Source organism: Hemibagrus wyckioides, linkage group LG25 (assembly GCF_019097595.1).
Source record: "Hemibagrus wyckioides isolate EC202008001 linkage group LG25, SWU_Hwy_1.0, whole genome shotgun sequence".
NCBI classification, from domain to species: Eukaryota; Metazoa; Chordata; class Actinopteri; order Siluriformes; family Bagridae; genus Hemibagrus; species Hemibagrus wyckioides.
The window spans coordinates 488,758-514,817 of NC_080734.1; the positions used below are offsets into that span (position 1 = coordinate 488,758).

The window sequence follows — 26,060 nt, forward strand, 5'->3', positions numbered from 1 at the left end:
GCTGCATCACCCTCACTGTGGATTAATTTCCTATAACAGCAGCACACACAGTGATTTATTCCTTACTGATTTATTCCTTACTGATTCTAATCTCCATCACATTATTTATTCTGATTTATAAATGAGGAGAAGGGAAAGCCTCTGAGTGTTGGACAGCAGGGTGCCCACTGAGAGTTGAGCATGGCCCTGATGATGTCACATGGTGGGTTTGTGGACAGAGGTGTGATGTAGAACAGGAAGTGGTTAATGTAACTGTATATTATAACATGTTCTAACACATCGGACTCGGCTCTGAAAGGGTTAACTAGGCGCCTGATTAAAATGCAGCCTTCACTGTCACCATGGAAACGGTGCGGGAAAAGGGTGGGCGGTGAGGGGGCGAGGAGACGAGCGTGTGTGTGTGTGTGTGTGTGTGTGTGTTAAACAACACCATGTTCCTGTGCTGCCTCTGAAAAATGAGCTAAAACACATGACCCCAATCATCTACAACACACACATACACACACACACACACACACGCAAACTTAACACAGTCACATTTACATATGCAAATGAACACACCTGTTACACAACATACACAACAGGCTAGTGGTGTTTTTATGCGAATACCAAATAATAAATATGCATAAATGAATTGAATATAAAGTTTATCCAGAAATAATGCCAGAGTCATGTGATAAAAAACAGATAAATATTACATCAGTACATGAATGAGAGGACAAACTAGTGAACATCACTAATGAATTATTCATTCAGAGAGAGAGAGAGAGAGAGAAAGGGGGAGGAAGTGTGTGTGTGTGTGTGTGAGAGAGAGAGAGAGAGAGAGAGAGAGACACAAGTGATAGAGTGAGAGAGTGAAACAGCATAGAGAGTTTGAGGTAAGAGGAACTGTTGAAGTGAGGAAACTTCCAGTAGTTTGATGTGGACTATCACTGTTCTTTTTCACATCATCATCCCTGTAGCTCCGCCCACAACTCCCACTGTACAGGAGGTCTACCAGTCACCTCAAAAAATCACCTCACACCTCAGTCAACCACACAGTCTCTACTCTGGACTGTCATCCTGAAGACAACAACATCACCACCAACACCACCAACACCACCAACAACACCAATACCACCAACAAAACCAACAACACCAATACCACCAACACCACCAACACCACCAACACCAACACCACCACCAACACCAATACCACCAACACCAACAACACCGATACCACCAACACCACCAACACCAATACCACCAACACCACCACCACCAACACCACCACCAACACCACCAACACCACCAACAACACCAATACCACCAACAACACCAACAACACCAATACCACCAACACCACCAACACCAATACCACCAACACCAACACCACCACCAACACCAATACCACCAACAACACCAACAACACCGATACCACCAACACCACCAACACCAATACCACCAACACCACCACCAACACCACCACCAACACCACCAACACCACCACCACCAACAACACCAATACCACCAACAACACCAACAACACCAATACCACCAACACCACCAACACCAATACCACCAACACCACCAACACCAATACCACCAACAACACCAATACCACCAACACCACCAACACCAATACCACCAACACCAATACCACCAACACCACCAACACCACCAACACCAATACCACCAACAACACCAATACCACCAACACCACCAACACCACCAACAACACCACCACCAACACCAATACCAACACCAATACCACCACCACCAACACCAATACCACCAACAACACCAATACCACCAACACCACCAACACCAATACCACCAACACCACCAACACCACCACCACCAACACCACCACCAACACCAATACCACCAACAACACCAACAACACCAATACCACCAACACCACCAACACCAATACCACCAACACCACCACCAACAACACCAACAACACTAATACCACCAACACCACCACCACCAACAACACCACCACCACCAACACCAATACCACCACCACCAACAACACCAATACCACCAACAACACCAACAACACCAATACCACCAACACCACCAACACCAATACCACCAACACCAACACCACCACCAACACCAATACCACCAACAACACCAACAACACCAATACCACCAACACCACCAACACCAATACCACCAACACCACCACCAATACCACCAACAACACCAACAACACCAATACCACCACCACCACCACCAACACCACCAATACCACCAACACCACCAATACCACAAACACCAATACCACCAACAACACCAACACCACCAATACCACCAACAACACCAACACCACCAATACCACCAACACCAATACCACCAACAACACCAACACCACCACCACCAACAACAATACCACCAACAACACCAACACCACCAACACCACCACCACCAATACCACCAACACCAATACCACCAACAACACCAACACCACCAATACCACCAACACCAATACCACCAACACCAATACCACCAACAACACCAACACCAACACCACCAATACCACCAACAACACCAACACCACCAACACCACCAATACCACCACCACCAACACCACCACCACCACCAACAACACCAACACCAATACCACCAACAACACCAACAACACCAACACCACCAACACCACCAATACCACCACCACCAACACCACCAACACCACCACCACCACCACCACCACCAATACCACCACCACCAACACCACCAACACCACCAACACCACCAATACCACCACCACCAACACCACCAATACCACCACCACCAACACCACCACCAACACCACCACCACCAATACCACCAACACCACCACCACCACCACCACCAACACCAACACCAATACCACCACCACCACCAACACCAATACCACCACCACCACCAACACCAACACCACCAATACCACCAACACCAATACCACCAACAACACCAACAACATCAACACCACCAACACCACCAATACCACCACCACCAACACCACCAATACCACCAACACCACCACCACCAACACCACCAACACCAATACCACCACCACCAACACCACCACCACCAACACCACCAACACCACCACCAACACCAATACCACCAACACCACCAACACCAATACCACCACCACCAACACCACCAACACCACCAATACCACCACCAACACCAATACCACCACCACCAACACCACCAATACCACCACCACCAACACCACCACCACCAATACCACCAACATCAACACCACCACCAACACCACCAATACCACCACCAACTCCAACACCACCAACACCACCACCACCAACACCACCACCAACACCACCACCACCAACAACAACAACACCACCAACACCACCAATACCACCAACATCAACACCACCAACAACACCACCAACACCACCACCACCAACACCACCACCACCAATACCACCACCACCAACACCACCAACATCAATACCACCAACACCACCACCAACACCACCACCAATACCACCAACACCACCACCAACACCAACACCACCACCAATACCACCAACACCACCACCAACACCACCACCAACAACAATAATAATAATAATGATGATAATAATAATAATAACAATCTGTGCTGTTTCTCTCTCACTATATTGTAGGACATATCATACTGTGTTATTGTACAGATATTGTACTGTGTTACTTGTCTATGGTCTTGTCCCCCCAATCTCTCTCTCTCTCTCTGTCTCTCTCTCTCTTTCTCTTCCTCTCTCTCGCTCTCTTCCTCTCTCCATCTACCTCCCCTTTTCATTATCTCACTTCCCCTCTGTCTCACTCTCTCCCTCCTCCTCTCTCTTTCACTCTCTTTTACTCCTCCCCTCCATCTGTCTCCCTGTCTGCCCCTCTTCTCTCTCTCTCTCCCCTTCTCTCTCCCTCTCTCTCTCGCTCTCTCTCGGGGTGAGGGGATGATGGAGGGAGTTGCTGTGTTGCAGTGTTGCAGTGACAACGTTTCCATAGCTCTCACTTCATCTGCCTTCCTCACACACACACACACACACACACACACACACACACACACACACAGAGGGAGAAACAGAGAGAAAAACAGAAAGCTAGAGAGGTAGAGAGACAGAAGGAGAGAGAATGCATCGCTCTGTGCAGTGAATATTCTGTCCATCTTTCACTTCTTTAATCATCCAGGCTTCAAATGAAAACATGCAGAGCAGAAGGTAAGCACTTCACTCTATCTATCTATCTATCTATCTATCTATCTGTCTGTCTGTCTGTCTGTCTGTCTGTCTGTCTCTGAATGTTTATGAGCTTGATGTATCTGCAGAGGGGTTTCCCCAGCTTTTCATTTTCAGCATGCAGGATTCTCTTCTCATCCCTCCATCATCCTTCCATCCTTGGTCCTTCATTTCACCATCATCCCTCCATCCATCCATGGTTTAAATGACATTTATTTGTAAAGAATTTGTAACAAGTCGATCTGCTGTAGATTTTCCATCTATCCCTCTATCCTTCCTATAATCACTCCTTCCATCATTCCTCCACCGTCCATCATCCCTCACGCATCCCTCCTTGAATACCTTTCAATCATTCTTTCATCATCTCCATCATAATACCAGTCCTCCATTACCCACCGATCCCTCCATCCTTCTGCTATTACTCCACCATCCCTTTATCTTATTTTTTTTGCTTTTTTCATCCTTACCTTCATCACTCCATCACTCTATCACACTATCTGCAGTTTATTAATGTAAATCATTGCATCTGATGGATAAGAGAATGCTTAACATCCATGGAGGTGGATTTTCTTTGTGTGTGTATGTGTGTGTGTGACATACTGCTACAAACATTAAGTTAATTTCTGGCACCTCCAAAAACATCATCAACATCATCAATAATCATCATCAACAATAACAACAGCAACAACAACAACAATAACAACAGCAACAACAACATCAACAACAATAATAATAATAATACACTTGTTTGATGTGTTTTTGGTTCCAGGCTGTTGCTATGCAGTGTGGATTTTTACCAATTACTTTGGGTTAGTGTGCATTATGGCATTTAGTGTGTGTTACCATTGTAACATGTCAGTATACCACACACACACACACACACACTTCTGCTGTGTTATATTAATCATCTGGCTGTTTAAAGCCCAACATTTCTTCAGTGTTGGTGAGGAAAGTTGCTGGTGTTCCGAGTCGAGTCATGCAGCTGCTTCAGTGTTCAGAGTTTCTGAGCTCCAAATTCAGATGATTAATCTCACCTGAGTGAAGTCTTAGAGGTTAAAATGGACAGAAACACCGGAGTGATATGTGAGTGAGAAGATGGCAAGTGTTAAATAGATGTATCAGGAGTCGGGTGTGTCAGTGGCATTAATCAGTGGGTGAATTAAACACAACGGCGTCTAAACTCATTCCTCAGCAGCACTGAGAGGAGAACAGCACTTTATCCAGCAGAGACTGAGACTTTACAGTTTATGTGCTGATATCATGCTCCTGCAGGTTCTCCAGAGGAACTTCATTAGACTTGAGATCATGAAAAAAATGCAGATTTTATCACAGCTTTCATGTTTGATTAATGGAATGAATTTGATTGGATTGATGTGATGCACTCTGCTGAGAAGGAGAATCTGACCCAGTGCTCATCTGCTACACTTTCAGACAAACTTTAACTTCACTCAGCATTTTATCCTGAAAATATTCCTCCTCCAGATAATAATCTCTGATTAATCTCGTGTTACTCTTCAGCCCTGAAGAATCATCTGTCTGTGTGTCCTCATTCTGTCACTCAGCCATGTTTCAGCATGGCTGGAGTTTTCTAGGCTTATAATGAATATGTCCATATCTTTGGGAAAAACAGACTCCACCCACTGGCCCCACCCCTGTAGTACCATATGATAATGAGGTGGGGGTGTTACTAATGCCCGTTGTAAATAATATCATAGAAAACACCCAACATGCACATGACTGGCTTCAGGAACCAACAGGGAGTACTCAGTACCACACAGTCCAATCTGGAACACTAACAGAACCTATACACATTATACACAATATATACACATATACACACTATATACACATATACACACTATATACACATATAGACACATACACTATATTGCCAAAAGTATTCGCTCACCTGCCTTGACTCGCATATGAACTTAAGTGACATCCCATTCCTAATCCATAGGGTTCAATATGACGTCGGTCCACCCTTTGCAGCTATAACAGCTTCAACTCTTCTGGGAAGGCTGTCCACAAGGTTTAGGAGTGTGTTTATGGGAATTTTTGACCATTCTTCCAGAAGTGCATTTGTGAGGTCACACACTGATGTTGGACGAGAAGGTCTGGCTCTCAGTCTCCGCTCTAATTCATCCCAAAGGTGTTCTATCGGGTTGAGGTCAGGACTCTGTGCAGGCCAGTCAAGTTCATCCACACCAGACTCTGTCATCCATGTCTTTATGGACCTTGCTTTGGTCACTGGTGCACAGTCATGTTGGAAGAGGAAGGGGCCAGCTCCAAACTGTTCCCACAAAGTTGGGAGCATGGAATTGTCCAAAATGTCTTGGTATGCTGAAGCATTCAGAGTTCCTTTCACTGGAACTAAGGGGCCAAGCCCAGCTCCTGAAAAACAACCCCACACCATAATCCCCCCTCCACCAAACTTTACACTTGGCACAATGCAGTCAGACAAGTACCGTTCTCCTGGCAACCGCCAAACCCAGACTCGTCCATCAGATTGCCAGATGGAGAAGCGCGATTCGTCACTCCAGAGAACGCGTCTCCACTGCTCTAGAGTCCAGTGGCGGCGTGCTTTACACCACTGCATCCGACGCTTTGCATTGCACTTGGTGATGTATGGCTTGGATGCAGCTGCTCGGCCATGGAAACCCATTCCATGAAGCTCTCTGCGCACTGTTCTTGAGCTAATCTGAAGGCCACATGAAGTTTGGAGGTCTGTAGCGATTGACTCTGCAGAAAGTTGGCGACCTCTTCGCACTATGCGCCTCAGCATCCGCTGACCCCGCTCCGTCAGTTTACGTGGCCTACCACTTCGTGGCTGAGTTGCTGTCGTTCCCAAACACTTCCACGTTCTTATAATACAGCTGACAGTTGACTGTGGAATATTTAGGAGCGAGGAAATTTCACGACTGGATTTGTTGCACAGGTGGCATCCTATCACAGTTCCACGCTGGAATTCACTGAGCTCCTGAGAGCGACCCATTCTTTCACAAATGTTTGTAAAAACAGTCTGCATGCCTAGGTGCTTGATTTTATACACCTGTGGCCATGGAAGTGATTGGAACACCTGATTCTGATTATTTGGATGGGTGAGTGAATACTTTTGGCAATATAGTGTATACACACTATATACACTATATACACTATACACACTATATACACATATAGACACTATACACACTATATACACATATAGACACTATACACACTATATACACATATACACATATATACACATATAGACACTATACACACAATATACACATATAGACACTATACACACTATATACACATATACACATATATACACATATAGACACTATACACACATATACACACATGCACATATACACACTATAAACACTACACGCATATACACACTGTACACAAATATATACACTATACACATACACACATATATGCACAGTACACACTATACACACGTATACACATTATACACACACTATACACACATATAGACACTATACACACTATATACACATATACACACATATACACACTATACACACAACTATACACACATATACACATATATACACACATAGACACTATACACACTATATACACATATACACACATATACACACTATACACACTATATACACACATGCACATATACACACTGTACACACATAGACACACTATACACATACACACACCATACACACTATACACATATACACACATATGCACAATACACACATATACACACTATACACACACTATACACACTATACACACTATACACACAATACACACTATACACATATATACACACATATACACACATTATAAACACTATACACACATACACACAATACACACATATACACACTATACACATATATACACACATATACACATATTATACACACTATACACATACACACACCACTATACACATACACAACCCTATACACACTAGACACATACACATACACACACCACTATACACACTATACACATACACACCTATACACACCTATTGAGCCTGATATGGGTTGATTCAGTTGATTAAGTTTCACATGGAGTGAATCATTTCTATTCAGGGTGATACAGAGTGATTTGATTTAATTTTATTTATAGTGATACAGAGTGATTTCATTTGATTCAGTCATCATCATCATCATCATCATCATCGTCTCCCACTTATCTGGAGCCAGGTCGCGGAGGCAGCAGTTTAAGCAGGGATGCCCAGACTTCCCTCTCCCTAGACACTTCCTCCAACATCTTCCATGAGACATAATCCCTCCAGTGTGTCTTGGGTCTTCCCTGGGGTCTCTTCTCGGTGGGGCATGCCCAGAACACCTCCCTAGGGAGACGTCCAAGAGGCATCCAAAACAGATGCTGGAGCCACAATGACTGGCTTCTTTCGATGTGGCGGAGCAGTGGCTCTACTCCAAGCTCCTCCCAGGTGACAGAGCTCCTTACCCTATCTCTAAGGTAACGTCTATTCCAGGGTACTGGAGAGAAAGACCGACCGTTAGTCGAACCTCAGATTCAGGAGGAACAATGCGGTTTTCATCCTAGTCATGGAACACCGGATCAGTGCTCTATACACCCCAAAGGGTGCTTGATGGTTCATGGGAGTTTGCCCAACCAGTCCACATGTGTTTTGTGGACTTGGAGAAGGCAATCGACCGTGTCCCTCGTGGCATTCTGTGGGAGGTGCTCTGGGAGTATGGGGTACGTGGCCCTCTATTAAGGGCTGTTCGGTCTCTGTATGACCGGAGCAGGAGCTTGGTTCGCATTGCCAGCTGTAAGTCAGATCTGTTCCCAGTGCACGTTGGACTCCGACAGGGCTGTCCTTTGTCAGTGGTTCTGTTCATTATTTTTATGGACAGAATTTCTAGGCGCAGCCAGGGTCTGGAGGGAGTCCGGTAAGGGGACCATAGGATTTCATCTCTGCTTTTTGCAGATGATGTTGTCCTGTTGGCTCCTTCGAGCCAGGACCTACAGCATGCACTGAGGCGGTTCGCAGCTGAGTGCGAAGCGGCTGGGATGAGGATCAGCACCTCCAAATCCGTGGCCATGGTTCTTGACCGGAAAAAGGTGGTTTGTCCCCTGCAGGTTGGAGGGGTGTTCCTCCATCAAGTGGAGGAGTTTAAGTATCTCTGGGGCTTGTTTACGAGTGAGGGAAGGATGGACCGTGAGATTGACAGAGGAGTTGAAAGGTGAAACTCTCGATTTACCAGTCAATCTACGTTCCTACTCTCACCTTTGGTCATGAGCTTTGGGTCATGACCGAAAGGACAAGATGTCGGATACAAGCGGCCAAAATGAGTTTTCTTCGAAGGGTGGGGGGACATTCCTTTAGAGATAGGGTGATTCAGAGTCATACAGTTTAATTTGATTTTATTTGATTCAGAGTCATAAAGAGTGATAGAGTGATTTGATTTGATTAAGAGTGATCTGATTTGAATTTATTCAGAGTGATACAGTGATGCAATTTGTTTTTTTTTTTAGAGTGATACAGAGTGATTTGACCTGACTCCACCCAGTGTTGGATGTTATACATTTAACCTTTTATTGATAATAAATTTTATTTATTAATTTTCATGGATTTTTATTTGACCAGTAATCTGAGAAAGATTTAGTTCAGAGATTGTAGATCAGGAACAGTCTCTCTCTCTCTCTCTCTCTTCATTTAAGTTTTTTGCCTCCTTTGTTTGTGTGTGTGTGTGTGTGTGTGAGTCATACTCTCTGGGTTTCCATATTTAAAGGGCTTCCTGGGAGATGATCTGTCCACACCAAGAGACGAGTGAAGGGGGAATCTGTCTCTTTCTCTCTCTCTGTTTCTCTCTCTCTCTCTCTCTCTCTGTTTCTCTCTCTGAGTCTCTATCTCACTCTCTCTGTCTCTCTCTCTGCATCTCTCTCTCTCTCTCTCTCTCTCTCTCTCTGCATCTCTTTCTCACTGTTGCTCTCTCTCTCTCTCTCTCTCTCTGTGTTTCTCTCTCTGAGTCTCTATCTCACTCTCTCTGTCTCTCTCTCTCTCTCTCTCTGTCTACAGGCAGTGATGACTCACACATTTGCAGTGAGACATGTTCACAACTCCCACCATCTGGATAGTCAGAAGAACAGAGACAGTGTGTGTGTGTGTGTGTTCAGTATTATCACTGCTCTTCTCACCTCTCAGTTCCGTCTCCATTACACTACATACAGCACATCAGATGAATATGAGAAGAACCATGATGGTTTTCTTCATCTGTCTGCCTTTCTTTCTTTCTTTCTTTCTTTCTTTCTTTCTTTCTTTCTGTCTGTCTGTCTGTCTGTCTGTAGGGTTGTCACAGAGAACCCACAGCGATTCTGTAAGACACTCCACAGAGAGGAAGAGAGATAAACACCAGGAGCTGCTCCACACATCTACATGAGTGCTGATGTTCACACACACAACATGAAGAAGATCTACATCGGAAAAACCGGCCTGAAGAGCTCACGGGCCGGCTGTAAGCACCAGAAGAAAAGGTGAGACACTGAGAGAGTGAGACAGAGCAAAACACTGAGAGAGTGAGAGAGCAGTACACTGAGAGAGTGAGACAGAGCAGTACACTGAGAGAGTGAGACAGAGCAGAACACAGAGAGTGAGACAGAGCAGAACACTGAGAGAGTGAGACAGAGCAGAACACTGAGAGAGTGAGACAGAGCAGAACACAGAGAGTGAGACAGAGCAGAACACTGAGAGTGAGACAGAGCAGAACACAGAGAGAGTGAGACAGAGCAGAACACTGAGAGAGTGAGACAGAGCAAAACACTGAGAGAGTGAGAGAGCAGTACACTGAGAGAGTGAGACAGAGCAGAACACAGAGAGTGAGACAGAGCAGAACACTGAGAGAGTGAGACAGAGCAGAACACTGAGAGAGTGAGACAGAGCAGAACACAGAGAGTGAGACAGAGCAGAACACTGAGAGTGAGACAGAGCAGAACACAGAGAGAGTGAGACAGAGCAGAACACAGAGAGTGAGACAGAGCAGAACACTGAGAGAGTGAGACAGAGCAGAACACTGAGAGTGAGACAGAGCAGAACACTGAGAGTGAGACAGAGCAGAACACAGAGAGTGAGACAGAGCAGAACACAGAGAGTGAGACAGAGCAGAACACTGAGAGAGTGAGACAGAGCAGAACACTGAGAGTGAGACAGAGCAGAACACTGAGAGTGAGACAGAGCAGAACACTGAGAGTGAGACAGAGCAGAACACTGAGAGAGTGAGACAGAGCAGAACACAGAGTGAGACAGAGCAGAACACTGAGAGAGTGAGACAGAGCAGAACACTGAGAGTGAGACAGAGCAGAACACAGAGAGTGAGACAGAGCAGAACACAGAGAGTGAGACAGAGCAGAACACTGAGAGAGTGAGACAGAGCAGAACACTGAGAGTGAGACAGAGCAGAACACAGAGTGAGACAGAGCAGAACACTGAGAGTGAGACAGAGCAGAACACAGAGTGAGACAGAGCAGAACACAGAGTGTGAGACAGAGCAGAACACTGAGAGTGAGACAGAGCAGAACACAGAGTGAGACAGAGCAGAACACTGAGAGTGAGACAGAGCAGAACACTGAGAGAGTGAGACAGAGCAGAACACTGAGAGTGAGACAGAGCAGAACACTGAGAGTGAGACAGAGCAGAACACAGAGTGAGATAGAGCAGAACACAGAGTGAGACAGAGCAGAACACTGAGAGTGAGACAGAGCAGAACACTGAGAGTGAGACAGAGCAGAACACTGAGAGTGAGACAGAGCAGAACACAGAGTGAGACAGAGCAGAACACTGAGAGTGAGACAGAGCAGAACACTGAGAGAGTGAGACAGAGCAGAACACTGAGAGTGAGACAGAGCAGAACACTGAGAGTGAGACAGAGCAGAACACAGAGTGAGACAGAGCAGAACACAGAGTGAGACAGAGCAGAACACTGAGAGTGAGACAGAGCAGAACACTGAGAGTGAGACAGAGCAGAACACTGAGAGTGAGACAGAGCAGAACACTGAGAGTGAGACAGAGCAGAACACTGAGAGTGTGTGTGTGTGAATAATAAGGAGAATCATTGCTGGAATAAACACTTATCTTTAGCTAATTATGTTTAGCATTACTCTGCAGGGGAATTTAGCCTAAATGCATTAAAGTGAATGTTCACACAATGTCTATGCTGCAAGAGGAGGTGTGTGTGTGTGTGTGTGTGTGTACGTGTCTGTGTGTGTGTGTGTCTGTGTGTGTGTGTGTGTGTGTGTCTGCCCAGTGAGATTAGAAAACACATCACTGATTCACTAATGACTTACACTTATAATAATGTGTTAATCTCACACTGCAGACTGTGGGCCTGCAGGAGAAACCTGTGTGTGTGTGTTTGCGTGTGTGTGTGTGTGTGTGTGTGTGTGTGTGTGTGTGTGTGCGTATGTGTGTGCGTTTGTGTGTGTGCATGCGTGTGTGTGCGCGTGTGTACGTGTGTGTGTGCGTGTGTGTGTGTTTGGTATAGCTTGATGCACATTCTCTCTCCATCTTGAACACAGTGCAGCTCAGATATCTCACATTTCCAGACCAAGCAGTACTGCTAACATGCTAACATGCTAACTCATTACGGGTTCTAGAACACTCTAGAACAGTCAACAAGGAAACCTTCTAGAAAGATAAAGCAGAACACGTACCTGAGCGTAAATACTTGTGGAACTGGGGGATTCTGAACTCTGGCTAGAGTCCTGGGTTCTGTAGATTGAGGTTCCACACTGCTAACATAGCTCACCTCACACAGCTCACCTCACACACCTCACCTCACACACCTCACACAGCTCACCTCACACACCTCACACTGCTAACACAGCTCACCTCACACTGCTAACACAGCTCACCTCACACACCTCACCTCACACACCTCACACACCTCACCTCACACAGCTCACCTCACACACCTCACCTCACACACCTCACCTCACACAGCTCACCTCACACACCTCACACTGCTAACACAGCTCACCTCACACACCTCACACACCTCACACAGCTCACCTCACACTGCTAACACAGCTCACCTCACACACCTCACACAGCTCACCTCACACACCTCACACAGCTCACCTCACACACCTCACCTCACACACCTCACACTGCTAACATAGCTCACCTCACACAGCTCACCTCACACACCTCACCTCACACACCTCACACAGCTCACCTCACACACCTCACACAGCTCACCTCCCACTGCTAACACAGCTCACCTCACACACCTCACACAGCTCACCTCACACACCTCACACACCTCACCTCACACAGCTCACCTCACACACCTCACACAGCTCACCTCACACACCTCACACAGCTCACCTCACACAGCTCACACACCTCACCTCACACACCTCACACACCTCACCTCACACAGCTCACCTCACACAGCTCACCTCACACACCTCACACAGCTCACCTCCCACTGCTAACACAGCTCACCTCACACACCTCACACAGCTCACCTCACACAGCTCACCTCACACACCTCACACAGCTCACCTCACACTGCTAACACAGCTCACCTCACACTGCTAACACAGCTCACCTCACACTGCTAACACAGCTCACCTCACACTGCTAACACAGCTCACCTCACACAGCTCACCTCACACTGCTAACACAGCTCACCTCACACTGCTAACACAGCTCACCTCACACAGCTCACACAGCTCACCTCACACACCTCACACACCTCACCTCACACACCTCACACACCTCACCTCACACAGCTCACACACCTCACCTCACACAGCTCACCTCACACACCTCACACAGCTCACCTCACACAGCTCACACAGCTCACCTCACACTGCTCACCTCACACTGCTCACCTCACACAGCTCACCTCACACACCTCACACAGCTCACCTCACACTGCTAACACAGCTCACCTCACACTGCTAACACAGCTCACCTCACACTGCTAACACAGCTCACCTCACACACCTCACACAGCTCACCTCACACTGCTCACCTCACACAGCTCACCTCACACACCTCACACAGCTCACCTCACACAGCTCACCTCACACAGCTCACCTCACACACCTCACACAGCTCACCTCACACTGCTAACACAGCTCACCTCACACTGCTAACACAGCTCACCTCACACTGCTAACACAGCTCACCTCACACTGCTAACACAGCTCACCTCACACAGCTCACCTCACACTGCTAACACAGCTCACCTCACACTGCTAACACAGCTCACCTCACACAGCTCACCTCACACTGCTAACACAGCTCACCTCATACACCTCACACAGCTCAGCTCACACAGCTCACCTCACACACCTCACACAGCTCACCTCACACAGCTCACCTCACACACCTCACACAGCTCACCTCACACAGCTCACCTCACACACCTCACACAGCTCACCTCACACAGCTCACCTCACACACCTCACACAGCTCACCTCACACAGCTCACCTCACACTGCTAACACAGCTCACCTCACACTGCTAACACAGCTCACCTCACACACCTCACACAGCTCACCTCACACAGCTCACCTCACACACCTCACACTGCTCACCTCACACTGAAGTGATCAAGAACCCTCAATCAGGAAGTGCTTTCAGAATCTAAAGCAGGATTAACAATATGTGTGTGTGTGTAGCTCTTTGCAGGAGCAGAAGGAGGATCTGAGGAAGCGTCTGTCCTTCACCACTCAGAAGCTGGAGTTGTTGGAGAGTGAGTTTGATTCCACGAGGCAGTACCTCGAGACTGAACTGCGCAGAGCTCAAGAGGAACTCGACAAGTTCACTGATAAACTGAGGAGGTACAACACACACACACACACACACACACACAGGAATGACACTCTTGCTGTGACTCTAATGATTTAACACACTTCATTTGAACTGATAATGTAACAGAATTGTTATAAATATGAACCAAGGGCACTTAATCAAGGGGCAGTGGATAAGGGGGAGTGGATAAGGGGAGTGGATAAGGGGGTGTGGATAAGGGGCAGTGGATAAGGGGGAGTGGATAAGGGGGTGTGGATAAGGGGCAGTGGATAAGGGGGCGTGGATAAGGGGCAGTGGATAAGGGGGAGTGGATAAGGGGAAGTGGATAAGGGGGAGTGGATAAGGGGGTGTGGATAAGGGGGAGTTTGAGGCACAGAATTGGAGCACAGCCTGTGCTTGATTTCCCATTTGCTTTACTACAGAATACAGAGCAGTTATTCAGCATTACAGAGGATTAATCAGGACCTGGAGGACAAAATCCACCGAACTGTGAGTGAAGAGCACACACACACACACAAACACACACACAAACACACACACACACAAAGGTTTCATAAATCAGTTGTTATCAGTATAAACCTCAGTGTGTGTTTTGTATCTTGTCTGTCTGACAATGTGTATCAAGGGGGTGTGGCCTAATAACAGCTCTTTTTGTGTGTGTGTGTGTTTTAGTCCCAACATCATGATGATGAGAAGCGAGCACTCAGTCAAGAGATCATTGTCCTTAACACACACCTGATGGAGGCAAAGATCACAATCGAGAAGCTTAAAGAGGACAACGTAAGAGCACACACACACACACACACACACACACACATTGACTCATGTTATATTCAGTCAGCTGCTTGTCTCTCCAGTGTTTTTTTAATCTTACCTGAGAGGCTGCAACAGCGTTGAGTCTTTTACACACTGCCTTTAAACACAGTAACACTGTGAGATGAAAAACACTGCAGATGTGTCCAGTGGAATATGATGAAGCATTAGAAACCAGAGTGAATTAAAATATTAAAAACACTAATGTTATGATCTTAAATATTAGTTTGTTTTAATTAATACCTAGCAGTAATAAACTAAATCTGACCTGAGTCACTGTGAGCACGGACTGCAGTGATGGAAGGAGAATGAAAAGAGAGATGAAATGATGAAGCTTGTATTATTAGTGTGACTTTCTAGCTGAAGATAAAGTATGAAAGTAATCCAGCTTCATCCAGTGGTGTTTTATACACAGCTGATGCTCCTTTAATTCTTATAGAGCAGGTTTGAGTCGGTTTGAATAGGTTTGAGCTGGTTTAAGGAGGTTTGAGCTGGTTTGAGCTGGATTAAGGAGGTTTGAGCTGGTTTAAGGAGGTTTGAGCTGGTTTGAGCTGGATTAAGGAGGTTTGAGCTGGTTTAAGGAGGTTTGAGCTGGTTTGAGCTGGATTAAGGAGGTTTGAGCTGGTTTAAGGAGGTTTGAGCTGGTTTAAGGAGGTTTAAGGAGGTTTGAGCTGGTTTGAGCTGGATTAAGGAGGTTTGAGCTGGTTTAAGGAGGTTTGAGCTGGTTTAAGGAGGTTTAAGGAGGTTTGAGCTGGTTTAAGGAGGTTTAAGGAGGTTTGAGCTCAGTGTTGAATTTAGTGTAGTGTTCAGTGTTGAGTTCAGTGTTTAGTGTTGAGTTTAGTGTTTGGTGTTGAGTTCAGTGTTGAGTTCAGTGTTGAGTTTAGTGTTGAGTTTAGTGTTAGTGTAACTCCAGCTGCAGTGAATGTGTGTGTGTAACTTCCTGTGTATTGTGTGTTGTGTGTAGGATTTATACAGGAAGGACTGCAACCTGGCAGCTCAGCTCCTGCAGTGTAATCAGTCTCAATACAGAGCTCAGCTCTCTGAGGTGGGTTTATTATCACACACTCACACACACACACTCTCACACACACACACACACACACACACAAACACTCTCTCACACACACACACACACACACTCTCTCACACACACACACACACACACTCTCACACACACACACACTCTCACACACACACACACACACACACACACACACTCTCTCACACACACACACACACACACACACAAACACTCTCACACACACACACACTCTCTCACACACACACACACACACTCTCTCTCACACACACACACACACTCTCTCACACACACACACTCAGCTCCAGCTCTGCATTCCAAACCGATGCACTGCTACACTAACCAGCAGAATAAAGCAGTGTGAGGTGTTTGTGGTTTGGGGCAGTGGGGTGTGGGGAGAGATTTATTCAGATTTATTATCAGGGTTCCTCCGTATTCCAGAGTCTGGACTCAATCATATAAAACCTTCTCTTTTATTCTCCTGCTGCTGAAAACAACACTTCAGACTTCAGTGCTTATTATCGAACACTGTAATTAGCCCGAAACGTCCTGCTAGCTAATTACATATGGGTTACTGTCGCTGTTGCCATGGAAACAGAAACACTGAGTGGTGTAATAATGGATCAATGCCTCAGGAGGGATCAGGATGATTTTTTCTAAACAGCGTTGTATCTTATTTGATGAAAGTAACATTATCATTAAGAGATTTTTTTAAAATGCAAACATTTAAAAGTTTTTCCTTCCTCTTTCTTTTTCTCTCTCTCTTCCTCTTTCTTTCTTTCTTTCTTTCTCTCTCTCTTTCTCTCTCACTCTCTTTCTTTATCTTTCTCTCCCTCTCTCTCTTTCTCTTACTCTCTCTCCCTCTTTCTCTCTTTCTCTCCCTCTCTCTTTCTCTTACTCTCTCTCCCTCTCTCTCTCACACTCACCCTCTTTCTCTCTCTCTCTCACTCTCCCTCTTTCTTCCCCGACCCCCCTCCACCCCCCTCAGTTGCCAGCAGATTTTCTGGAGCGTTTGAGTCTGCACATTGAGGATTCCTCCCCAATCTGTCGTTCGCCTTATTCTGACCCCATTCCCTCCTCTGCACTGGCTAACGTTTTAGAGAAACCAGAGGAAGCATCACGTTCTCCGAGTCCAACACGTCACGAGCTCCACGAGCCTCACGAGCACCCGGGCTTCCTGATCGGCACACCTGTGGGCGGAGATGAGCGTCTGGGTCTGGGATTGAGGAGCGTGGCTAAGTGTGAAGTTTACAGCAGTGACACGGCGCTGTACTGCCCAGATGAGCGGCGTCGTGAGCGCAGGCCCAGTGTTGACCTGCACCGGTTCCCGCATTTTAACACCTCAGTGGGCGGAGCCTCCAGCTCTTACTCCAGTTTCAGTGGGGGTGGCTCTGAAGAAAAAGGGGCAGAGCCTCCTTACAGCACCACCTCCTCGCCTCAACACCATGGGATTTACATGGAGTGGCGAGACGGTGTTGAGTACGAGCACAAAAGTGACGATTCCTGGGAAAGAGAAAGTCCGAGCGCCTTCAGCGTCTCTCACGTTTACCAAAACGGTGGCTCTCCTCTCTACAGTGGTGCAATGTCCTGCTACAGTGAGCCGTACGAGCCCCTCCCACCATCCACCTCCCCCAGTGTCAACTATGGTGACAGTCGGCGTGGCAGTGCACTGATGCCAGAAGAGGAGGAGGAGCCAGAGGAGGAGCAGGAGGTGCTGATTGGCCGATGGAGGCGGTTAAGTGTAGAGGACGTCAGTGCTCACTCGTTCTGCAGCACCGGGCGTGCTTCACCATACAGCTTCTCCGAGCAGCACTTCTCCGTCCGACCTGCCAAGATCCGGCTCGGTCCCCTCTACAGCAGCTTCCAGGAGGGAAGTGATGCTTATCGGCACCATGGTGCCGCCCTGCTGGATCAGTTCTCCAGTACCGATCTCCGGAATACACACTTGTACAGCACAGAGGACGAGACCCAGGAGGTGGAGCAGCAGGTAGCTGGACTCGAGCATGAATATGAGGATGAGGAGGTGGACGTGAGTCCAAACAGCTCCAATGAGTCACTGGAAATCGGATCCATGGAAATTGGTGCTGAGCTGCAGTCGTTTCAGCCGGACCGGATCAGTGCCTCTCCTCAGGAAACGAGTTCTCCTCCGACTCAGGCAGCAGCACAATACCAGACGTTCACCACGCTGGGCCTGACCAGGAAGGACAGTCTCACAAAAGCGCAGCTCTATGGCACTCTGCTCAACTGAGGACCCTATGAGGACCCGGGTTCCACAAAATGTAACACAACAAAACGTTTACTGTATGAGGAGGAGCTCAGCAGAACTCAGCTCCACCTTATTCTGCTCATCTGAAGACCTGATTTCACTTCATTCAGTTCAAGTCACACGTTTGAGTGCGCTACTGAGAACCGTTTCAGCCAATCAGAACACACGATTTTGGAATTATTTTATTAAAACTGGGGCTATACTGATCTTTTAGTAAAGTTGTGTATACATGTTCTTGTGGCCAGGCCCAGCTAAATATTCTCAGCAGATTTACAGAAGTTTTGATGAAGTTCTGACTGTTTGTAGACACGTGTATGTCAATCAACACCAAACAGCTGCAAATTAAGACTTTTACAATGATTTGATTTACAAATGATTTGATTTACCACGCCCTCACAATGACAAAATAATGAGTAAATGGAGAAAGAGCGCCTCCTGAGCGCTAAATAATCCAGTGCATCAGCTAGCATACTCGAACACGTCTTCCTTTTATATGGTGTCATTACTTCTGTCCTAAATGAACAGCTTGTGTCATTTGTACTTATTTATACATTTACTTTTCTTTCTTTCGTGTCACTAATATGAAGTGAATTCGAGAAAGTGCTCATTAAATTGGTGTGTAACTGTTTAAACCTCACAGCTTTGTGAACCAGTTAAGATTAAATGTGTTGATATACGACGTGATAACAGTAGTGTCACACTGAAACAGTTTACTGTGTAACTCCACCTCCTAGCCCCGCCCCTGGAAACCAGGCAGATACAAAGGCATTGATTTAACAGTCTGGAGTGACAGAGCTCCAGAGTCAGAGTCAAGTTTGGTGTTGGGGGTGGAGTTAAGAGGCTTTAGGAGTGTTTCTATAACAAATCCAATCAGTCAGTTACAGACTTTTCAGCACATTAATACACCAATTTCTCTAACAGGATTTTTGGGCTTGGTGAATCAGATCGTTACTGAGATTTAGTGTCAGTCTGATATTATCCAATCAGGACGCCTCTCGGTGGTGCACTCAGACTTTTTTCCGACCCGACTGTGCGTTCTCTCTGTGTTTCTGCTCAGTGGTGTTTTTCTACAGTGGAGATGAAGTCATGATGTTCTGTGGTTGATATGAAGCTTGGACGTTTCTACAGCAGATTTTCATGCTTGTGAACACTGCTTATTTTTAAGTACCACTTGCTGCAGAGGGAGGGGGCGGAGTCAGACCTGAATTGACTCCTCCTGACTGGGAAGAGTCAAAATAAACAAGGTGAAGACAAACCTAGGAGAAGTCAGATCAGGTCAAGCTCCTCCCACTGCACTTCTGCAGGAGTACTTTCCTGGTTTTTTTGAAGAAAAAAAAGTTTAATTTCTTGGATTTTGGAGCTTGTGATTTGATAGAGTGTGTGATGTGGTGTAGCGTGAGGTTCGAGTGAAAAGCTTTATAGCACAGAGGTGGATGGAGGTGACATGCTACCTGTTAAAAGTTATGCTAATTTTGAGTGAAAGTAAAAATTCTCTTTTATCCATAGCTGTATTTATTGTTCAATATTTCAGTGATGAATGAAACTTTGATTACAGAGAGAATAATCATGTCTTTATAAGCCCTAATAACTGCTACACAACAATAAACAGCCTCACACTCAGAAGGTACAGATATCTGACCTTCCAAATCACTGGCTGCGTCCCAGACGCTGGTCATGGAAAGGGAGAGTCTGTTAGCTAATGGGCAAATTAGCAGTGTATAAGACTAGCACTAAATCCTTTCTCTCACAAACACACACACAGAAACACACCCAAACACCCAAACACACAGTGCATTATGTAATATACACACTGTAAGGAACAGAGGGTGTGTTCAGAGCCACGCCTCTGTCTCCTCTGATTGGCTGAAGTACAGGTTTATTTTGGCGTTCTGAGTGATTGGATTCTTCTCTCTGTGTTTCAGCTCCTCTACCTCACTGACTCTCCGCTCTTTCTGTTCCCTGTAATCAGACTCACCTTCATGCATGAGCCTCCTCCTGCTCCTTACTCTGTTTACCTTCCTCTAATAAAGCACAACTACTACACCACAGCTGTCTCACTCTCTCTGCCTGTCTCACTCTCCGTCATTGGTGTATTATTATGGGATGTTATTCCAGTCCATCGTTACATTCATTGTTATGAATTTCTCTCCAGAAATAGTCAGCTGGAAGGCAGAAGTTGGAGGAGCTACACCTCAGTCCATCCATATTGTCAATCAAACAGACCACGCCCAACATTTTAAACATATTTACTCAGAATTTACATTACATTTACGTTTTGTTAGAAGCAGGAGAACCTAATCGAAGTAATTAACCAGCCAGATCAAGCTCAGCTCTGAATCCCAACCATGGTCTCACTCTGGTCCCATAGCCGCTTTGCCGCGTTGTCGTCCGTTGCTTTAGACCGGAGCACTTCCTCTCGGCATTTGGAGAAGAACTTCCCCGTCACGTTAGCCACATCGGGAGAGCAGGCGAGGTACAGCGGGGTCTCAGCTCCCTCTTCTGGACTTTTTAAGAACAGCCATGACACCAGAAAGAGGAGGGGCTTCAGCAGGAGGGGGACCCGGACATGGCGGCCCAGGTTGGTCCTGACTAACCCAGGGGAGAGGGAGTTGACCGTCACGCCCCGCCCCTCCAGTCTCCTCGCTAACTCGCGTGTGAACAGCAGGTTAGCGAGTTTACTCTGGCTGTAACAGAAGGCCGGGTCGTAGCTGCGCTCGCTGTTCAAGTCGTCAAATCGGATGCTGCCGTATTTGTAAAGTTTGGAGGAGACCACGAGGATGCGACTCGGGGCGGAACGTACCATCAGCTCTGTCAGCAGGTGGGTTAACAGGAAGTGAGCCAGATGGTTCACACCAAACTGCATCTCAAAACCATCCTCTGTTTTAGAGTACGGGCAGCAGAACACACCCGCGTTGTTAATCAGCACGTCCAGCTTTGGCTCCTCCTATACATACACACACATACACAGATGCGCATACAGACAATAACTGTTTGTGGTTATTAGGGCCCGAGCACTGAAGGAGCAAGGCCAGAAGCCTTGCACCGTAGGTGCGGAAGCCCTATTGTTTCCGTTAGAATTTATTTATATATATATATATATATATATATATTAGGGCTGGGCAAGTTAACGTGTTATTGCGTTAACTCATTAATTAATTAACGCCGACAATTATTTTTTATGATTTTGTAAATTATTTTAAAAGTCTGTTGCTCAGAGGCTCTGAATAGACACACAGACAAACCATTGGTGACGGGAGGGGCGGGATGTTGATCCGTATTAGCTTGGGATAAACGTTATGACGCGTCAGAAAAAAATGAGAGCATATGGGATAAGCGTAAGACTGCCGCGAGGCTGGAAGGAAGCGGAAAAGAAATATAACGGGCGGATAAACAAACACAGAGGAAGGCACGGAACACAGAGAGCGAGAGAGAGAGAGAGAGAGAGAGAGAGTTAACTCATGACAATCATGCGATTAATCGCGTTTAAAAATTTTAATCGTTGCCCAGCCCTAATATATATATATTTTTTTTTTCCAACCTTTCGGGGCATTTTGGACCCTTTAACATGCTCAAAAACTCTTGAAAATCAGCAGACAGGTTGGAATCTGCGGCCATTAGGACGTCACCGTGGCTCGGCCCTGGGTGTGTCACACACCCGTCACAGCGCCCCCTGGAAAATCTTGCTGCACAGCTGATACACACTTACACATATCCATGTAAAACTTGGTACAGACTTAGATCTCATTGAACTGAACAACTTTCACCCTGCATGTCATTAAGTCTAATCCACAGGAAGTGAGGTATTTTGAGTGATGGAATTTGAAATACTCCTAGGAAATTGATACAACCGCCACCAAACCCAGGCTAATATGATCTCAAGACACTGATAATGTAAATTGATGAGGGATTTTTGATCTCAAACGGTGGAATTTTTGGAATTTCTGACATCTTGAATCGTGTTACTATGGCGACGATTCACATGAGAACATAATAGAAGAAAATGAATCTTCTCATATCTTACCAGTGGAAAGGCCTCATGTTCCAAAATATTTCCCATAGAGAGTGTAAATGTTTATGAGAAAGTCCAGTGTGGCTGGTCCCCGGGCGTGGCACAGGGCTGTCACAGCGCCCCCTGGAACTTTGTCAGAAATATAGCTGCACAGATCATATTCATTTGCACGTATATGCATGAGAGTCGGTATACATTTAGATCTCATTGAGCTAAATGACGTTCATCCACCTGTCATGGGATCTGCTTAACAGGAAGTCAGTTATTTTGGGATGTTTGATAAATGCACCCAATGGAATTTGATATACTCCTCCTAGGGGATTTGTATGATTTTGACCAAACAAGGTCCAGTATGATCTGAAGACATTGAGGATCTAATGTTGATGAGGGATTTTTGATCTCAAACGGTTCAGCCGTGAGGAGCCCTTAAACTTATGGCGAATAAAAGGAAACAGGAAGTGGCTAATAACTTCGTATATTATGTGATGTACATCAAACCTCAACTTTATGTTAAGAGAAGAAAGCTGATCACACGGACATGACTACTGTCAGTGTCAGTCATAGTGCCACCAACTGGCAGCAGGAAGTGTGTCACTTTTAGAAATCTCTAATGTTTTCCCTTCCTTTCACCTGATTTGGTTGAGAATCAGTGAGAATAATGTCAGGACATGGCTGATGTGAAACTGTGAAGGAATTTGTGATATTTTGAATGATGTTGCTATCGTGAGGACATAGTAGAAAAATATTAATGTTCTTATATCTTAACAGTGGAAAGCCCTAATGTTTCGAGATTTTTTAAATAGAAAGAACACCTGGTTGTGAGTGATTCTGCTTAGTTTCATGATTTTGTGACGCTCAAACGGCTCACAACAAATTTCTACATTTATCAGTCCATTGACTAGTCCATATTCACCTGACTCCTGCAGTACTAGACTATGTCCACTGGAGGCTCTTATCCCGTTATTTTAATTTTTTTACAATATTGCTTCATTTTCACAATTCATATATACAGAGTCAACCAAAAAATATATATACACTTCAGGAAAAGAAAAATAGTATGATGTAAATAATATTATCATAATATCATCATATAAATCAATCTACAATGTATAGCAAAAAAATTAGTAATACAATATTTATACAAATTTTTGTATAAAAAAATTTCTTAAACCCTGAAATGTGTATACATTGCATACATGTGTATACATTTTTCTGGGTGACTCTCTCTCTCTCTCTCTCTCTCTCTCTCTCTCTCTATATATATATATATATATATATATATATATATATAAATAAACTGATATAGTAATATAGTTTAGAGGGAGAGTCATTGTCCCTTTGGACATCACTGGACATTGCTATGATCTGTTTCATTACACCCAAACTGTCCCTTTTGTCCTTATATAGTTTCGAAGGAAAGTCAGTTTTCTTTTTGCAATCAGTGGACTTTGCTGTGATCACTTTCAGTACACCCAAATTGTCACTCTTGTCCTTTTGGTATTTCCCCTTTGCATGTACCCACTGTGCCCACTGTCTGGTGCGCCTGGGCGGCGATGGCACTGTGTAGTGATGACCCATAGTGCGAGGGCCCGTCATTGCTGCTTGCAGCTATATTTATTATTGTGGTTATTAATTATCCAAACAGCCAAATCCATATTAGTGTACACACACACACACACACACACACACACACACACACACACACACCTGGATGATTTCCCGACAGAACTCGCGCACGGATCTCAATGACGTCAGCTCCACGTGCTTGATGACCAGCTCTCCGTCAGACTGTCCTGCGCATGCGCGGATCTCTTCGGCGGCCTGCTCTCCTTTCTCCCGGTCCCGACACGCCATGAGGACGCGCGCGTGCAGGCGGAACAGCTCTGCCGCCGTGGCCTTACCGATCCCGCTGCTCGCGCCCGTCACCAGCACCGTCCTCCCGCGCATCGAACCGGCGGGGAGGCGGAGAACAGCCCTGTGTCTGGAGAACATTCTCCTGCCCATGAGAATCACTCCACCACCCAGCACCACCGCTAACATCACCGCGGCTGCCATGACACACACACACACCAAGTGGTGACTACATTACCCAGAATCCACTGCTACTTCCTTTAACATCATACAGATAGCCCCCCCCCCACTGACAAATCTCTTAACATTACTGATTTATTCACATTTATTATTTTATACAATTTACTGCTTTAACGATTTCATTCCTGTCTTTCAGAAATAAGGTATTTTCATCTGAAACTAACTCCATTTATACTCTTTATACTCCATATTCAGTTCAATTCAGTTTATTTGTGTAGCGCCTTTTACAATGGACATTGTCTCAAAGCAGCTTTACAAAAGAAGAGAAACAAAGAAAGGGGTGGGAAAAAAATAAAAAATGACTAGAAATAAATTATTAAATTAATGATTAAACTATTTTATCCATAATTTATTTTATCCCTAATGAGAAGCCTGTGGCGACGGTGGCAAGGAAAAACTCTGGGATGATCTGAGGAAGAAACCTTGAGAGGAACCAGGCTCAGAAGGGAACCCATCCTCATTTGGGTGACACTAAACAGTAAATAATGTAACTGTAACTGATTAATGTCCTTTCTACAACAGAAATCAATGACCCATGAGGAACTATTAGGTCAGTGTAGTTTCTGAGGTCATTGTCCCAGCCAACATGTCTATGTGGCCCCATATGGGCTGTATCCAAGCGGCATGGGCTCCAAGTGGGCAATTTATGTGGGTCCCATGTGGGTTTCACAGTGTGGGTCACATATGGGTATGATAATATGTTCATAGGATCTAAGTGGGCAAAATGATTTCACACCTAAAATACTTCTTTATACCTTTAAACGTTTTGAAATAATTAAATGTGGTTACTAATCACTTTTAAACAACGAATATGACAGATTTTTGATATAGCTACTTGC

The 26,060-nt window shown here is 45.6% G+C and overlaps 3 protein-coding genes across 4 annotated transcripts; 2 read left to right on the forward strand and 1 right to left on the reverse strand.

Annotated features, from left to right (window-relative positions):
- Positions 1 to 1,794: 1,794 nt before the first annotated feature.
- LOC131345716 (basic proline-rich protein-like) lies at positions 1,795 to 3,465 on the forward strand (the record flags this gene model as incomplete). The annotated part of the gene is made up of 2 exons (XM_058378738.1): positions 1,795 to 2,011; positions 2,543 to 3,465. Coding segments are annotated over 2 exons (1,140 nt in total), but the record flags the coding sequence as incomplete, so codon positions are not given.
- Positions 3,466 to 3,834: 369 nt separating this feature from the next.
- si:dkey-174m14.3 (uncharacterized protein LOC563117 homolog) lies at positions 3,835 to 21,215 on the forward strand. 2 transcript variants are annotated; one of them, XM_058378799.1, is made up of 8 exons: positions 3,835 to 4,199; positions 10,261 to 10,346; positions 10,530 to 10,715; positions 14,871 to 15,032; positions 15,426 to 15,492; positions 15,676 to 15,783; positions 16,781 to 16,861; positions 17,844 to 21,215. In XM_058378799.1, exons 3-8 carry the CDS (start codon positions 10,618 to 10,620, stop codon positions 19,101 to 19,103), a joined length of 1,776 nt encoding a protein of 591 aa, XP_058234782.1. In that variant the 5' UTR covers positions 3,835 to 4,199; positions 10,261 to 10,346; positions 10,530 to 10,617; the 3' UTR covers positions 19,104 to 21,215. The 2 variants fall into 2 exon arrangements, with proteins under 2 accessions (XP_058234782.1, XP_058234780.1); XM_058378797.1 differs by lacking the exon at positions 10,261 to 10,346 and having other exon boundaries at positions 3,836 to 4,199.
- A 136-nt stretch (positions 21,216 to 21,351) lies between these two features.
- Positions 21,352 to 25,215, reverse strand: rdh14b (retinol dehydrogenase 14b). Its single transcript, XM_058378822.1, has 2 exons — positions 24,838 to 25,215; positions 21,352 to 22,065 (listed from the first exon to the last, which is right to left on the reverse strand). Exons 1-2 carry the CDS (start codon positions 25,183 to 25,185, stop codon positions 21,448 to 21,450), a joined length of 966 nt encoding a protein of 321 aa, XP_058234805.1. The 5' UTR covers positions 25,186 to 25,215; the 3' UTR covers positions 21,352 to 21,447.
- Positions 25,216 to 26,060: the final 845 nt, after the last annotated feature.